The sequence below is a fragment of the Diaphorina citri genome, unplaced genomic scaffold, assembly GCF_000475195.1.
Source record: "Diaphorina citri unplaced genomic scaffold, Diaci psyllid genome assembly version 1.1 scaffold1492, whole genome shotgun sequence".
Taxonomy (NCBI): domain Eukaryota; kingdom Metazoa; phylum Arthropoda; class Insecta; order Hemiptera; family Psyllidae; genus Diaphorina; species Diaphorina citri.
In genome coordinates this window covers 60,615-77,284 of record NW_007378918.1, presented here as the reverse complement: position 1 = coordinate 77,284, position 16,670 = coordinate 60,615, and the positions used below count along the sequence as shown (strand labels likewise).

At 38.3% G+C, this 16,670-nt stretch overlaps 5 protein-coding genes across 5 annotated transcripts in view; 2 read left to right on the top strand and 3 right to left on the bottom strand.

Moving 5' to 3' along the window:
* Positions 1-27: 27 nt before the first annotated feature.
* Positions 28-1,095, bottom strand: LOC103516125 (nucleoporin p58/p45-like; the record flags this gene model as incomplete). The annotated part of the gene is made up of 2 exons (XM_008481079.2): positions 650-1,095; positions 28-328 (listed from the first exon to the last, which is right to left on the bottom strand). Coding segments are annotated over exons 1-2 (416 nt in total), but the record flags the coding sequence as incomplete, so codon positions are not given.
* A 101-nt stretch (positions 1,096-1,196) lies between these two features.
* Positions 1,197-2,988, bottom strand: LOC103516124. The gene is made up of 5 exons (XM_026828615.1): positions 2,913-2,988; positions 2,666-2,804; positions 2,183-2,380; positions 1,730-1,944; positions 1,197-1,266 (listed from the first exon to the last, which is right to left on the bottom strand). The coding sequence occupies exons 2-5, from the start codon at positions 2,729-2,731 to the stop codon at positions 1,197-1,199; spliced, it is 549 nt and encodes a 182-aa protein (XP_026684416.1). The 5' UTR covers positions 2,732-2,804; positions 2,913-2,988.
* Positions 2,989-3,347: 359 nt separating this feature from the next.
* Positions 3,348-11,403, top strand: LOC103516123 (3-hydroxyisobutyryl-CoA hydrolase, mitochondrial). Its single transcript, XM_026828614.1, has 7 exons — positions 3,348-3,520; positions 3,554-3,557; positions 4,281-4,383; positions 5,038-5,299; positions 6,367-6,604; positions 10,369-10,397; positions 10,838-11,403. The coding sequence occupies exons 3-7, from the start codon at positions 4,315-4,317 to the stop codon at positions 10,969-10,971; spliced, it is 732 nt and encodes a 243-aa protein (XP_026684415.1). The 5' UTR covers positions 3,348-3,520; positions 3,554-3,557; positions 4,281-4,314; the 3' UTR covers positions 10,972-11,403.
* Positions 11,404-13,738: 2,335 nt separating this feature from the next.
* Positions 13,739-15,428, bottom strand: LOC113470295 (GDP-D-glucose phosphorylase 1-like). Its single transcript, XM_026828613.1, has 3 exons — positions 15,239-15,428; positions 14,034-14,300; positions 13,739-13,828 (listed from the first exon to the last, which is right to left on the bottom strand). The coding sequence occupies exons 2-3, from the start codon at positions 14,226-14,228 to the stop codon at positions 13,739-13,741; spliced, it is 285 nt and encodes a 94-aa protein (XP_026684414.1). The 5' UTR covers positions 14,229-14,300; positions 15,239-15,428.
* A 736-nt stretch (positions 15,429-16,164) lies between these two features.
* LOC103516122 (myotubularin-related protein 13-like) overlaps positions 16,165-16,670 on the top strand; it is a 34,939-nt gene continuing 34,433 nt past the window's right edge. The window contains exon 1 of the mRNA XM_026828611.1: positions 16,165-16,357. Within this exon, the coding sequence (XP_026684412.1) occupies positions 16,303-16,357 (55 nt within the window). The 5' untranslated portion in view covers positions 16,165-16,302. The remainder of the gene's footprint in view (positions 16,358-16,670) is intronic.

The following is a 16,670-nucleotide window of genomic DNA, read 5'->3' as shown; positions in this document are numbered from 1 at the left end:
GTTGCTTCCTTCTAAATATTGTCTTACCCAGTGGTTACATTGGTAGGTTGGGCAGAAGTGGGAATTGCTGTTGATGGCCCAAATGTCACTGTTTTCTTGTTGTTAAAAGTGGGTGTGGCAGCCGCTGATATGCTAGGCATAAATGTGTTTGTGGCGGGGGTTGCATTGGATCCAGCCGAGAATGTTGTCTGTTGAGGTTGAGAAGTAAGTGTGGAGGTGGGAAAGTTAAATGAAGTATTCTGATTGGCTGTAGAGGATGGCAGACTACCCAATGACAAACCGGTGGAAGTGCTGACAGTTGTGTTGGTCAGATTAGCACTGGTGCCACCTGAAAAATAAAATAAAAACCGTATGAATAAGGAGACAAAAAAGTATGTGGCCTCAAGTACAACAAGAAATTATTGGGCCTAAGTTTGATTTTGAACTGACTTGAATAAAAGACAAACATAGGTAGCAAAATCCTTTATTAAAAAATTGTCCAAAGTTATCCCAACTTGGTAAGCCCTAGAATAACCTTGCCTTGTGGTTCCCTTCCAATCATAAAGTTACAAACTAATGAAAAATACAGAAACAAAAAAGACACTATCATAAACTGCATTATCCGAGGAGCAGAACTTTGAGTAATAAAGTTGAGTTGTAGAACACATACCAAAAGAAAACCCTGATGCAACACCTCCGCCGCTTCCAAAGTTTAATGTTGGAGCTGTGGTAGTTGTTGTTCCTCCCGTATTGAAACCGGTAAACCCTGTTTGAGTTGTTGTCATATTGCCTCAGTAATACTGAAATGAGAAATTACATGTTACATGAAAGTTGTTGAAATATTTGCAATAGGAAATGTACCTACTCCTTAAAGTTCAAGCTTCCTAGAAGCTTAACCCATTCTTTAGGGCTGTCCAGCCCCTACATCTAAGCCTCAGATTGAGCTTTTTGTGTATGGGGTTAAGCTAAGGAAAGTTTAAGCTTGGTTGGACCTATTCATCAGTCCCTAAAATTGGAACTTGCTAAGCAAATATTGACAATGGTTTTCCATACAAGGTGGAAAGAAGACATCTTTCTAAACCTGTAACACATCTTTTTGAGGGGGTAAAAAACCAGAGGGTACCTATATTTTCTGGGTCTTCAGCAGTGGCGTAGCGTCCATATAAGGCGTGTATGGCGGCCATACACTCGAAATTTCACTCAAATACCCTTAAATATCACGAGGAGAAGATTTTCAGGTACTGCTCCACGAACCGCTCGACATCCTGACGGAACCCCAGCTTGAAGCTGAGAAGATCAAGAGAGAGAGAGAGAGAGAAAAAAACTAAGGTTAATGATTGAAATAATTGAAAAACGTGAGGGTGATGGTCATTGGTTGAAAAAACGTGATGGTGCAAAATAGCAAGGGTTGCGGGGATTTTTTCTTATTTTGAACCAACCACACACAAAGTTGCTTAACAGGTTGAATGTGATTGGTATTACATTTGTGGATAGGGGATCAGGACAATCACATGCTACTGACTTTTCCCATCCCCACACTCAAGCTGGGTGAGAGGTCAATGTCAGTATAGTTGGTTGAAATCTAAACCCTATGTAGTCGGAAAGGCCAGTTAAAAGGCAGCCTCTGACCTGAAGAAACTACCCTTTCCCTCAAACAAGAAGGTGAAATTAATAAATTTATACAAATAAAACATTCCAACTGATTTTTTTTTTTTTTTTCGTTTTGTTCGACCCTCATATTCCCACTTACTAGTGAAAGTTTTGCAAAGTCCAGACACCTTCTTTATAATCTCTATCCTCATACACACGTCCCCAATAAAACACAGTACCGTAGATTTGAAACAATGCAATACGACTGTAGTGGACCTTGTCTAACCTGGAGGTCTTCATGATAAACTCTTCTATGAATACAGGCGTGAAGTCATGGCTCTGGTGAGGCCAATCATGAAGATCGGTCTCAAATACCTGAGAGGATGATGGGAAAACTGAATAGGGAAGAAGGGGATTGGATAAAAGGACTAAGTAATATTGGATAAAGAAAAAGGGACTTTAGAGCATGACAGTAGGGTAAGGACAAAGAATAAAATATACTGAACTGATTAAATAATAACTTTTGCCTTATTTTCTTTTTACTTTGGGAACCTAGGACATTGATGTTTGTCTTACTCTTCAATCCCAATCTCCTTTGAGTTGGAAAACTCACCCAATCATCACCTGCAGGACTTTGGTCACTCATCCAAATATTAGTACTTGAGCTTGTTGCTTCACTGTTGATCATATCAATCCAAATATTAGCATCATCAAGATCAACTGGGTCTATATTAGACTGGGCAAGATTGTCTAGGTCTATACTGTCAAGGCAAGTGGCAGGCATAGGGATTGAGCCAAATTCAAGGAAAATCTAAAAAAAAAGTGTCTATTAAGACCGACTTTTGTCCACAATATGAACATTAAAAAAGACAAGCTAATAATGTCAATATAAACTAACAAATCTAACACTACAGTGGTACAATGTGAAGTTTCAACTGTGATAAATGGAACATCATAGTTAATGAACTACCTACTCAGCTATAGCCCTGAGACATCACAATTATTTAGAACTTATTGGTCATTAATTCTACCATCCCTGACATAAAAAAATATTTCATACATTAATTCTACCATCTCTCATCTCTTACTCAGTTACCTTTAGTCCAGCACGATTTTGGTCCATAGATTCATTTGATTGGAAAGGTTGAATTTTTCTTTCCATCTTTCAAATTTTTTTACTACCTACTTTTGTTAGGTAGGTATACTTTTGATGAATTCTTGAGTCTTGAGTACAACTGAAAATGGAGAAATAATTGTGAATTAATATTTTTAGGGTGAATTCCAAGAAGAGATCATGCAGTTTAGCTGCTTTGATGGCCTTGTGGCTAGAGCCATATATTTACCTGTTAAATTTCATCATTGGAAAGGTAGCTTGATACCTGCCTACCTTTCAGACAAAACTAAAAAATAGAAAGTAAAAAATACCTACCTCTGTAGGTTTTGCCTTTTCTACCTATTCCTTATTCGTTAAATTGACGTCAGAGACACGGAAATTGAGGAATCCCATTAGAGGCGTCCATCACTTATCAGCTAATCACCAATCACCACTAACCAGCTAACAGCTAACCACTAACCAATAGTAAAACCAGTTTTTCAGTTTTTTCTTATCAGTAGTCAGAAAGTCGTTGATTTCATGATTTGAATTCAATAAATTTGAAAATTCGCGCCGTGATAAATATACCGGTTTGAAAAATATACTCGCGAGTTCTACACCAATGAGAAGCTAGCAAAACGAGGAAGTAAATCAGAGGCGCGATAATTTGAAATTTTTAAAACAAAAATCAAATTTGTGTTTTGTGTTTGCTGTGCTTTTTAAAAGCCGATAAACGATAAATAAATCAAAACTATCAAAAGTCTGTCAAGTAAAAGCAAAGGTCACGCTCACGCAGTCAAGTTAATTGTGATTGATAAGGATGATAAGACAATAGGTACGATTACCTATGCAAAGCAAGTAAGTGCTAATAGAATCTGACCTTGTTCATAGAAGACAAGTATAATATGTTTAATACCTACTGTAAACCTTATCTACCTACTGCAGTTCATATTAATTTTTAGGTGTGAACAATGTACTAAAACCCCTCTATATCAGCTCTGTGAAGGTACCTTTTTTTTTTTTTTCAAGAAACCATTCCGACACAACACCACAACCAATCATAGTGATGGAAATGCAACTCTAAATCCGATTTGGAAACAAACGGAAATGTTTAATCAACATGCTATGATATTCCAGCAGTGCAATAATCTTTCCAATCAATGTTTTTTTCAACATCCGATATACCTGATTCCGAAAATATAGCCCAAGAATTAAATTCAATCAATAATCAGAGTAATATACACGAATTAGTAATTGAGCACTTAGGAATAGAATACTACAAAAATGTATGGGATAGTATAGAAGAAGCATGTAGCCTAGAATATGCAATAGATCAATATGAAATGTCAAAAAATAGAACTATTAATAACAAAAATAGCAATAGTGAGGAAGGAAAACAAACAACACATTTAAACCTGAATACAAACAATTTCCTTTCCAAAAATCACGAACATTCAAGTAAGAGTAACTCAAATGATACAGCCAAAAAAATACTTACAGTACCTATCACTCACAAAACAAATAAAATTAAACCTTTAAGAGGCAAAAATTATGGAAACTTAATCTACATAAAACCTATAAAAGTATCATCAGCTGATAAAAATGTAAAACAAAATTCTAGTCCTCTACAAGCACACTGGCTTAAATGAACCATGATTGCTCATAGAAAAGCTGTGAGTCAGTATTTTCTTCTCGTTGAGATGACTTTAGGATTCAACTGTGTAAGTACCCATTTTACAACTTATGTCAGGTTTGGTAGAATGTTACCATGGAATACAGTGAGTTCCAACTTGATAATTTTGCATTTTATCCAAGTTGTCACTATTTTTCTTATTTTGATTAAATTTGGAAAAATATTCAGCACAAAAACAATAATATTAAACTGGGTCTTTGGACACCATAGGAACCCTTTTTCTAAGTGTGGGTAATAGGTAATAGCTCAGAAGCCATGACAATGAATAATTGCTACAAAAAGAAGCTTTCACAAATGAGCAGTGACCAGTGTTCTTTAAGGGTTAGGTTAAAAAAAAGAGCTTTCACAAATGAGCCGTGACTAGTTTTGTTATGGGGTTAGGTTAAATGCAAAAAGGGGCCTTCTTTTTCATTGCTGCGGCTTCTAAATAATTACCCCAATAGCTCAGAAGCCATGACAATGAATAATTGCTACAAAAAGAAGCTTTCACAAATGAGCAGTGACCAGTGTTCTTTAAGGGTTAGGTAAAAAAAAAAAAAGTTTTCACAAATGAGCCGTGACTAGTTTTATTATGGGGTTAGGTTAAATGCAAAAAGGGGCCTTCTTTTTCATTGCTATGGCTTCTGAATAATTACCCTAATGAGTTCTACAGTTTACTAAACCACTATTTATATTTTTCCAGTTCAACAGAAGAGCAATGAGCTCAATGTCTAGTCTGAACATGATGAATTTCATACGAGCCAAAGCATCTTCATCAATCATTGAAGATTCCATGAAAGAAGAACCAGATGATGTGCTGTTCGAAGAGAAGAACAACGTGGGTATCATCACACTAAACAGACCTAAAGCTTTGAATGCACTGAACCTGTCCATGGCAAAGAAACTGTACACAAAGCTGATACAGTGGCAGAATGTGGAACGGAAGGATCTGGTCATCATACAGGGTAAGGTATAAGGCATGTGACGTGGGTATCATCACACTAAACAGACCTAAAGCTTTGAATGCACTGAACCTGTCCATGGCGAAGAAACTGTACACAAAGCTGATACACTGGCAGAATGTGGAACGGAAGGATCTGGTCATCATACAGGGTAAGGTATAAGGCATGTCTTCATAAATAATTGGACTTTAACTCTTAAGTTTAGGAGAGAAAAAGAAAATTCAACAAAGGAGGCAGGGAGAGGAAAACAGTGGTAATGTAATACCTACAATATGTACATTGTACATGTTGTTTTCAAATGTTGGGAACTTGGCCATTAGGTCATTCTCCCATTTGCTTGCAATTTTATGGATCAAAGATGTGACAAAATGAAAAATTCTCCTTTATCACCTAGCAATGTTCAAGTCCACTACTTGAAATTTTATCCATTGTTTTTCCAGTGATTTACATGATTTTTATCTCTCTGTGTTTGATAAAAGCCCACTCTGAGGTTTATCTGTAGGGGCAAACAGCCCTAAAGGACGCGTTAACAGACAGAAGGACAGACAGACACACGGACCAATGGCTGAAACTTTGGATTTAGGCTCTAGGGACCTTGCGTTAACCTTCTAATCTCTCTGTGTTCCCAAGGTGCTGGAGGCAAATCATTCTGTGCTGGCGGTGATGTAGTGACAATAACCAAGCAGGGACCTGCCATAGGTGCTGCACTTAGAAAATTCAACAAAGGAGGCAGGGAGAGGAAAACAGTGGTAATGTAATACCTACAATATGTACATTGTACATGTTGTTTTCAAATGTCGGGAACTTGGCCATTAGGTCATTCTCCCATTTGCTTGCAATTTTATGGAACAAAGATCTGACAAAATCAAAAATTCTGCTTTATCACCTAGCAATGTTCAAGTCCACTACTTGAAATTTTATCCCCTGTTTTTCCAGTGATTTACATGATTTTTATCTCTCTGTGTTCATCACTTATCATGCACAAAAGCCCACTCTGAGGTTTATCTGTAGGGGCAAACAGCCCTAAAGGACGCGACGCGTTAACCTTCTAATCTCTCTGTGTTCCCAAGGTGCTGGAGGCAAATCATTCTGTGCTGGCGGTGATGTAGTGACAATAACCAAGCAAGGGCCTGCTTTAGGTGCTGCACTCGGGAGGATGTTCTTCCAGCAGGAATATACCTTGGATCATTTGATAGGACATTACAAACTTCCCTATGTGGCGTTACTAGATGGCTATACCATGGGAGGAGGCGTTGGGCTATCAGTACATGGTAAGGACAGTGATATTAGGAGGAAGAAGGAAACTGAGTTGGACCATGGAAAATTTGACCCGATTACATTACTTTCCTTCCTATAGGATAAGGAAAGTAAAAAACCTCGAGTTACCTACTTGTTCGTTTGAAAACACTCTCATGGTTTAGAGTCTTTAGAGGAACTGTTTCATCACGACCATGGAAAATTTGACCCGATTACATTACTTTCCTTCCTATAGGATAAGGAAAGTAAAAAACCTCGAGTTACCTACTTGTTCGTTTAAAAACACTCTCATGGTTTAGTTTAGAGAGGAACTGTTTCATCATTTACCTGCACTCGAGCTCCGTGCCCAAATATAAATCCTAATCACATCTCGCATACTGTTGAGAACCTGCGAGTTCAGAGCCTCGGACTGTGAGTCAAGTGCTAAACCGCGAGTCATGTAAATGTTGTGGGCAATGTCGTTCTTCTGGAAATACTCGATCAGGAGGAAGGCAGATCTGAAATAAAAACGTTGAATAGAATAGAGGTTTGATAGAGGGAACTGTAACAACGGAGGTCTTATCTTCGCGAAATTGAAGAGAGAAGGACAGGATAGGAGAAAGCCAGCCGTTCCGGGAACGAACCTTACCTATCTATTTAGGATAAGGTTCGCCGTTCTTCTGGAAATACTCGATCAGGAGGAAGGCAGATCTGAAATAAAAACGTTGAATAGAATAGAGGTTTGATAGAGGGAACTGTAAAAACGGAGGTCTTATCTTCGCGGAATTGAAGAGAGAACGACAGGATAGGAGAAAGCCAGCCGTTCCGGGAACGAACCTTACCTATCTATTTAGGAAAAGGTTCGCCCTAGGCGGAAATCGAACCCGCGGTCTAGCGTCGGGAGGTTTTTTTTTTTTTTTTTTTTTTTTTTTTTTAATCGTGTATATGTATCTTGATACCAGTTATCAAGTAATGAAAGCGAAGACATCAGATCGATCGGAATGGAGAGCTGCCAACCAATCTTAGGATTGAGGAGAAAGAAGAAGAAGATGTATCTTGATAAATAATGGAGACATGATTCTTTTAGCAACTGTTTCTTAACAACATTCCACATTTGTAACAAATTCAAAGTGACAGTAAAATCTTGTCCACTTACTTGATTTGCTGAACATAATTCTGAACGGAGGTGATTTGGAACACAAACCCCCGGGCAGGATAATCAAGCAACACATAGCATGGACCTTGTAACTGTTTGACCGGTATGGTTTCCAGTAGCATTTTGCTTGTCAGATAGTAGCAGTGATAATGGAGATGATTTAGAGAGGCAAACGCACAGAGCGAGTTGAAACCTATCCTGAAACTCCTGAAATAATGAAAAAATCATTTTCATGACAGTAGATCACATGTGCTTGGTAAATAAGTTAACTTAAATTTTTTTAAAAAAAAAGAGCTCAAAATATGAGGACATACAGATTTTTCTTTTACTCCTATCTGTAGAACCTCTAGATCCCGAAAAAATTCACGTGAAATATACCTTTAAATTTTGTATAGTCAATAAACAATGTGACAAGCAACCTCCGTGGCCGAGTGGGTGTGGGTATCACACTACGTCTTGCACGCACGAGGCCCGGGTTCGATTCCCGGCGGGGCTGAAGTTTTTTTCGGCTCTGTGCTTGGAGTTTGGGGTGCACTCAGCTTCGTGAGGACAATTGAGTAGCTACATTAATCGAGTAGTGACCTGTGGCGGCATTACCAGTGTAAAAAGATTATTGAAATATGGAAATTGATTGCAAAGGAGGCACTTAGTAATGTTGTGATATCCACAAAAGTTGTGAAAAAAGCTCTGCTTTACCACAAAAAATAAATGTTACAAGGTTGTGTGATGTAAAATATCTTTGATACCCCTCTTTGTGACATCTAATATCCAAGATAATTTTTGATGCATTAAAACAAGGGGTGAGAAAAATTGAACTTACGGAGATTGTGTTAAGTACATGATTTCAACAGCTTTGCGTAATGACTGAAGGGTGACAACTTGATTCAAGCATTGACTGACAGTGGGTACAAACATACAATGGTAAGTGTCCAGGGGACTTACATTGATTATGACTAGATCTGAAAACAAGAGATAATGCTCACTAATTTGGATGGTCTTAGAGCAGGGTATGCTTCTTCTTCTTCTTTTTTTCCACCAAAATGCCACTTTACTTATGGGTTCCAGGCAATGTCAATTGACTTTGTGGTCAACAATAAAGTCACAGCTTCATGTTTGATGTCTCATGTTCTGAGCATCCTCAAACAGTCTCCAAGTATTCTCAGTGGTAATGGTAACACATGACTGTATACAGTTAGAACTTGATAGGAACAATGGCTACTTGTTTGTACTGGTGGTCTAGTCTAGGCTCTCCTAGTTATGAAATAGGTCACGATTTGACCTATTACACAACGTGCTGTGTGCATGTCACTTTCTGTTATTAATGTTCATAGAGGAGTGATAATGATAACAGAGTACAGTACCTACTAGTTTTAGCATGTCACTTTCTGTTATTAATGTTCAGAGCGGAATGACAACACAATACGAGATACGAGTATCAGCATGCCACTTTCAACTGCAGTAGGACCTGTAGAGGAGTGATAATGATAACAGAGTACAGTACCTACTAGTTTTAGCATGTCACTTTCTGTTATTAATGTTCAGAGCGGAATGACAACCCAATACGAGATACGAGTATCAGCATGCCACTTTCAAGTGCAGTAGGACCTGGAGAAAACTTCAAGGGAGGGGGGTGAATTGTTTCATCATGGAGAAAATCGCTTATTTTGCACGTCGCAAAAGCTATGCCGTTTTAGGTATTACAGAAGAAAAACTTTTTAAAGAGAGGATTGATAGAGGGAACTGTAACTGCTAAGGTCTTTTTTTTTTTTTTGCCGCGAAAGTGAAGAGAGAAGGAAGGCAGGATAAAAGAAAGCCAGCCGTTCCGAGAACGAACCTTACCTGATTAGGATAACGTCCCGGGCGGAATCGAACCTACAACCGGCGACCTAGCGCTTACAATGCTAACTATTCTGGCATGGTTTTATATTTGAATTTTTGGAATAAACTTGAGATTAGGGAGTAATAAAGTCATATTTTCAAATTGAAATGTTTTCGGCATACGCTCCCATAGGCGATGACGTCATAATTCATGACTCCCGCTTCGTTTGTTTGTGCGCAAGCGTTTCTGCGCATTTTGACGTATTTTTTTTTCGGAGTTTTGACCTCAGATTTGGATTTTTCACAACTTTTTACGTAGGAATCGACCTTTTATTAAAAATATTTTCCCAATTGCAACTCCTCCATTGTAAAAACAAATAAAGTTAATAAAGTCATATTTTCAAATTGAAATGATTGCTGTTTCAGTTCTGTCAGCCGCAGGGCTGGGCGTTATCCACGGAACGTCAGGAGCCCCGATTCTTCGTCTCTATCCTGACAGATGTGGATGCGAACCCGCACTACTGCAGCTGTCTGAGCTTCTTCGAAACCGTGTCGGTGACCCCTAGCAAACCGGTGGAAAAAGCGTAGACGTAGACGCGCGACGATAGAGACATCATTTCCATAGGTTAAGTTTTTTAGGTGACTATGCTTTCAATGTGCGAAGGGTCTTAGCGTCAAAAATTAGTGGTCAGTGACAAGCTAACTGCCACCTTGCATTAACCTCACCCAGCCTGAGTGGGGCCGGTAACACGCTATTACACGGATGGACTCCCATTCGAATACCAACTACGTGTAGCGTTGCTTAACTTCAGTGATCCATCAGGAACTGGTGTATTCAACGTGCTATCTTAAGGTAACACAGAAGTAAGTCTTCACCGGACTTCTATGAAGGTGAGTTTATTTCCAAGGGGTTTTATAGAGAGAACTGTAACTATTCTTCTTTGTCAATTTTCTTTGTGCCATTATGCAGCGTTGGTAGCTGAGGTCTTATGGTCTCGAAATCGATGAGAGACGGAGATTAGGATAGTAGAAAGCCAGCCGTTTCGAGAACGAACACTATCAGTGAAGGATGTAGTGCACTCCAAAACAAACTAACTAAGATTGCATTTAGCCACAAAATTGGTTCCGAGACTTCCGAGTAAAAAAAAGACTGATGATTAGGTTAACGCAATGCCTTCCTCTTTTTCCAACAGTTTGATGTTTAGGATAAAGCTCGTCCCTGGCGGGAATTGAACCCATGACCTAGCGCTTACAAGGCTGACACACCACCCTCCAAGCTAACCAGGCAGACCGAAAGACCTACTATTATATCTTGTACGTTTTGATTTCAGGAGTACGCGCTCTTCTGATAGACAAGGATAAGTCACCCAAATGGAATCCGCCTAGCCTGGAACAAGTCACTTCTTACATGGTAGATCAATGCTTTGAAGAAGATCCTAATGTCGAAATAACACTGGATCACTGAGCTCGGTTTCAATCCGTGAGGGTTCGTGGGAAACTCTCTCAACTGACATCATATCAGGCTTTATGCCAGCTCACCTTGTTCCTAGTGTATGGCAGCAATAATAAGTGTCTCGGGTAACCTGTCAGGTCTACCTGATAGTGAATGACCTTCCTCTGATGTCAACCAGCAATCAGGGCTGAAGAACCTTAGGATATGGTTTTCCAAACCAACTGAACTATTCAGGGCAGTTGTCAGCTAAAGTCAGAATAGCAAGGATGGTCGATGGTCGCCAATATTAAAAAAGAATAGGTTTACGAACTACGAAGATTAACGAGTTCGTATGGTTGGTTTACACGAGGCTAGTGGGCGTCAGCTACTGGTCTCCTATAAAGGCCATATTGTAGTCCTGTTGGACAAAATTCCTTTCTTTACAGCTAGAAAATCAAATCACCCGTCTTTCTTTCTTTCTTAATGTAATACTCGTATGTCAAGGCAGTCAAGGAAAGTCATAACACTTTGTATATTTTCCACAATAAAAGGAAACTCTCTCAACTGACATCATATCAGGCTTTATGCCAGCTCACCTTTTGTTCCTAGTGTATGGCAGCAATAATAAGTGCCTCGGGTGACCTGTCAGGTCTACCTGATAGTGAATGTTCTTCCTCTGATGTCAACCAGCAATCAGAGCTGAAGAACCTTAGGATATGGTTCTCCAAACCAACTGAACTATTCAGGGCAGCTGTCAGCTAAAGTCAGAATAGCAAGGATGGTCGATGGTCGCCAATTTTAAAAAAAGAATAGGTTTACGAAGATTAACGAGTTCGTATGGTTGATTTACGCGAGGCTAGTGGGTGTCAGCTACTGGTCTCCTATAAAGGCCATATTGTAGTCCTGTTGGACAAAATTCCTTTCTTTACAGCTAGAAAATCAAATCACCCGTCTTTCTTTCTTTCTTAATGTAATACTCGTATGTCAAGGCAGTCAAGGAAAGTCGTAACACTTAAACACTTTGTATATTTTCCACAATAAAACAGAATTTATTTTTTTATTTAAGTTAAAAACAACCTTTGTGGTTATCACAGCATTTTGTAAATTCATAACAACCTCTTCTTCATCTTTTATCTTTACTTACTATAGGTAAATCTCACTTACCTACTCGCTTAACACTATTAAGCATGCAATCTTTAATATTCTCCTCAGAATTACCCTGAAACCGGAAAAATTCGGTGTGGTTGGGACTCGAACCCGGAACCTCCAGATTGAGAATCAGTTGTGTTGACCGCTCGATGGTTGCTCATATTTGCCTTGTTTAATGTTCGCATTCCTGTTCACATTTTCTTATCCTCGTGATCTCGATATAAGTTCATCACAGATTCATACACCTTCTCAAATGTTTCCGCAGTCAGATTTCGCAACATGTCCGCTACTATGTCTTCCGTTATTGACTCGAATTCCGAATGCTCTGAAATCCAAGTAACAAGAAAGTATTAGGCTTGTTCCTCATTGAAAGCGTAGACGCGCGACGATAGAGGAACTGTTTCATCAGACATTTAGACTATTTAGAGGAACTGTTTCATCAGACATCATTTCTATACTTTCAATGTGCGAAGGGCCTTAGCGTTAAAAATTAGTGGTCGGTGACAAGCTAACTGCCGCCTTGCATTAACTTCATTCAGCCTGAGTGGGGCCGGGAAAAGTCAGTAACACGCTATTGCACGGATGGACTCCCATTCGAATACCAACTACGTGTAGCGTTGCTTAACTCCATCAGGAACTGGTGCTATTCAACGTGCAATCTCAAGATGGCACAGAAATCTGTAATGTGAGTATTTAGTTACCTTTGACAGTGATATGTCCAAACAGTTCACAAATGGCTGGCTTGATATCATAGAGAACCCGTTTTAGTCCTGAAAAAATAAAATAGATCAAGTGTAAGTAAAGCATCTTTTTTTTTTTTGACGACCAAAATTCTTTGTTGAGTTCAAGCTAACATCACATATTCAATGTCATTCTGGAATTGGGGAAAACAATTTTGAAGAGGCCTTCGAGGGTGCGATCCATAATTTAATAGGAAAATCTTCTCTAAAAGTTGAACACTTCTAACAAATTTCATCAAAATTGGACAAACCGTTCGAGAGTTTTGGCAAAACAAACAGAACAGGCAGACAAAATGAAAAAATCTGGTGTGAACATCACACGACTTTCCTTCTCCTATTGAATGATGCTCATTTGAGTGTTCTTTTACTCTAACTTTTACAATATCTCGAACCGTTTGGTCGCTATAGCTGAAAACCGCCAAAAAAAATCGGTCGAATCTGTCCAAAAGCGGTCAAAATACCGCCAAGCGCAGCAACCATCTCAACCAAACAATCAAATTTCTGATTTAAGGAATTAAGCTCTGCAGGAGGCCTCCTGTTTGTTACTCTGTCAGGATTTAGCTGAAATAAATAAAGTAAGAAATAAGTACTTACCTACTTAACGAACTTTGTATCAGAGACCTAATTACCTTTTTTCGTAGTCCCTCCAATCCCCCAACAGATGATTGACAGGGGACAACTGCTGGTTTTTGCCTCAACCCCCCTATCAATCCTATGATTAATGTAGAAAACATAGTGTGTAAAAACAAATTTCCACTGGGGAGTTGAACCTTGGACATTAGTTAGTATTCAAGTTTGGTGGGATACTCACTTGGCAATAAAGGCTGCCTTTCCTTAAACTTTTGAAAAAACTTACTTTTAAAACAAACTTATATTTCCCGGGCAATACTTTGCTTTGAGTGATGTTCAACTTATAACGGAAGACATTCTTCATCAAATTTCTGATTTAAGGAATTAAGCTCTGCAGGAGGCCTCCTGTTTGTTACTCTGTCAGGATTTAGCTGAAATAAATAAAGTAAGTGCCTACTTAACAAACTTTGTATCAGAGACCTAATTACCTTTTTTTTGTAGTCCCTCCAATTAATGTAGAAAACAGAGTGTGTAAAAACAAATTTCCACTGGGGGGTTGAACCTTGGACATTACATTAGTTAGTATTCAAGTTTGGTGGGAAGGCTGCCTTTCCTTAAACTTTTGAAAAAACTTACTTTTAAAACAAACTTATATTTCCCGGGCAATACTTTGCTTTGAGTGATGTTCAACTTATAACGGAAGACATTCTTCTTCAGCTTGGCTTCCCATGTGTCTTGTAGAATTTGCTCAAAGTTGCTCTGAGTCTTGTCACTCCAGAAAGACATTAAATTGAAATTATCTTCAGAATAGATGAACTCCTCACATGCCATGGTAAAACTTTGACTTTTGGAGTTATGGACAGATTAATTTCCAAGAGTATTACAAACAGATTAGCATTTTATCTGGGGGGGAAAAAAATCCAAGTTTCCTGGTTAGATGACTAGTAGCTATTATTAAATAGATACAGGATTTTTTTTTCTTTTTCAAATAGGTGTTTTAACTTTCAACACTAGAATACTAGGTCCTCTAAAGGATAAAGGATTTCTTTTGATCAATTCTTCTTACTAGCCAAAAAATGTTCTCTCCTCTTTAGCTAGATTATGATCTACACATTTGGACATGAGTGCAGATGAGTAAGAATTAGAACACTTTTAATAGTTAAGTGTTCTAATCTGTTTTGGATTATTATTCTGAAATCCAATTTTATCTAGTGTAAGAGGCCCTGATAACTTTGGGGGGGCTTAAGCTCCCCAAGCCCCCCTCTATCGCCGCCTATGGCTTAAGTGTTCTAATCATAGACAATCTATGACCTGACACCACACTTTGAATTTATTTTCTTTGTGGCCTTTCTCATGTAAAGGGGTTGGTGTTTTTGTCAGCCTCTCAACCAGCCCTAGGGATAAAACCAATTTCTTACCCTCGCATAAATAAGTCTACCTATGCCTAAACAGTGTTTCAGCATTCTTAGAAGTAAGAAACACTTGAAACATGGTTTAAAGTTAAGTCTTGTCACTCCGTCTCGTCTATTGATTAACGTTCATGTCAATGGACTTACCCACCTACAGCTTTGCTTATCAGATGAATCACAGGATATCAATTTTAATCTAAAGTGAGGTTCAAGAGGCCAAGAGGGAGAATGAAGAGTACGGATTCTTTAGAAGAGCACTCAAAGTACACGTAGACAAATTGACAAATTCAGCAGCCTCCACTAAAACCGGAAAAGCAGCAAATAAAATAATAAAAATTTGGGTTTTCGGTTTTCCAACTTTTTCTAGTTTTGAAAATTCTTGTCACTCCGTCTCGTCTATTGATTAACGTTCATGTCAATGGACTTACCCACCTACAGCTTTGCTTATCAGATGAATCACAGGATACAAATTTTAAGTGAGGTTCAAGCTTCAAGAGGGAGAATGAAGAGTACGGATTCTTTAGAAGAGCACTCAAAGACAAATACAGCAGCCTCCACAAAACCGGAAAAGCAGCAAATAGAAATTTGGGTTTTCCGTTTTCCAAATTTTTCTAGTTTTAAAAATTTGATTAGCGTTTGAATGTTTGAAAACTCACCAATTGCTCCGGTTTAAAGATTGTAAAATCAACGGATTTCACGTTCATGTCAATGGACTTACCCACCTACAGCTTTGCTTATCAGATGAATCACAGGATATCAATTTTAATCTAAAGTGAGGTTCAAGCTTCAAGAGGCCAAGAGGGAGAATGAAGAGTACGGATTCTTTAGAAGAGCACTCAAAGTACACGTAGACAAATTCAGCAGCCTCCACTAAAACCGGAAAAGCACTGAAAAGCAGCAAATAAAAATTTGGGTTTTCCGTTTTCCAACTAGTTTGAAAATTTGATTAGCGTTTGAATTTGAATGTTTGAAAACTCACCAATTGCTCCGGTTTAAAGATTGTAAAATCAACGGATTTTGCGATGAGAGTTTTTCAAACGCAATGGGATCCGTCGCGATGAAAACTCCTTTCGAAGACAAATAATAATTCAGAGTAGCGGTGCTTTTTATTGATTCCCTAATCTCATTACGAGGAGAAAATGTATTTTAAAATAGAGAGATAAAAAACAGTACCTAATCCTAGTCCTAAATCGAAAAGAAAAAATAGCAAAAATTCCAACTCAAGTTAATCCAACTTTGATTTTAACTCAGAAAGTTTTTTGAATGCTTCCGTGCGTCGTAAGCGTTCGAAAAGGAAGTGGTACAACTCGCGAGCTTGATTGAAATGAAAATCTGGAATGGAAGATGGCGTCCAGTAGAAGTCCACAGTGTTCAAATTTGAAGTGTTTATTTTTTCCACTTTTCTATTTTTTTAATTGATAATTTATTTAATAAATTTTAAACTGTGATGAGAGATATTAGACATGGATTAATCATCGGAACTTTTGTAAAAAACTATGGCTCGGTTGGCTGATTATTTCGTTGTGGTGGGATTTGATCATGAGAAAGAAAGTAAGTTTTCCTAGGATGTAGAAAGTACCTGTTCCAACTAGGTACCTGTAAAACTTTATCAGCTCTATGGCTGGGTGATAGTATTTGGTTAACAATTACTAGATGATAAAGCTTGATTAAAAAATACAGGGTACCTAACATTGTGTGCATTGAGGCAGTCATGCATATGACTGGAGATTTGAAGTGTAAAAAATAACACTTTCTCTCTACCTGAAAATAGAATGATCTTTGGCTGCTTCCCAATTTCCATTATCAGTAAATTCACTTGAGTAGAACATTCTATTCTAATCGAAGGTTCAAAGGCTTAAAAACA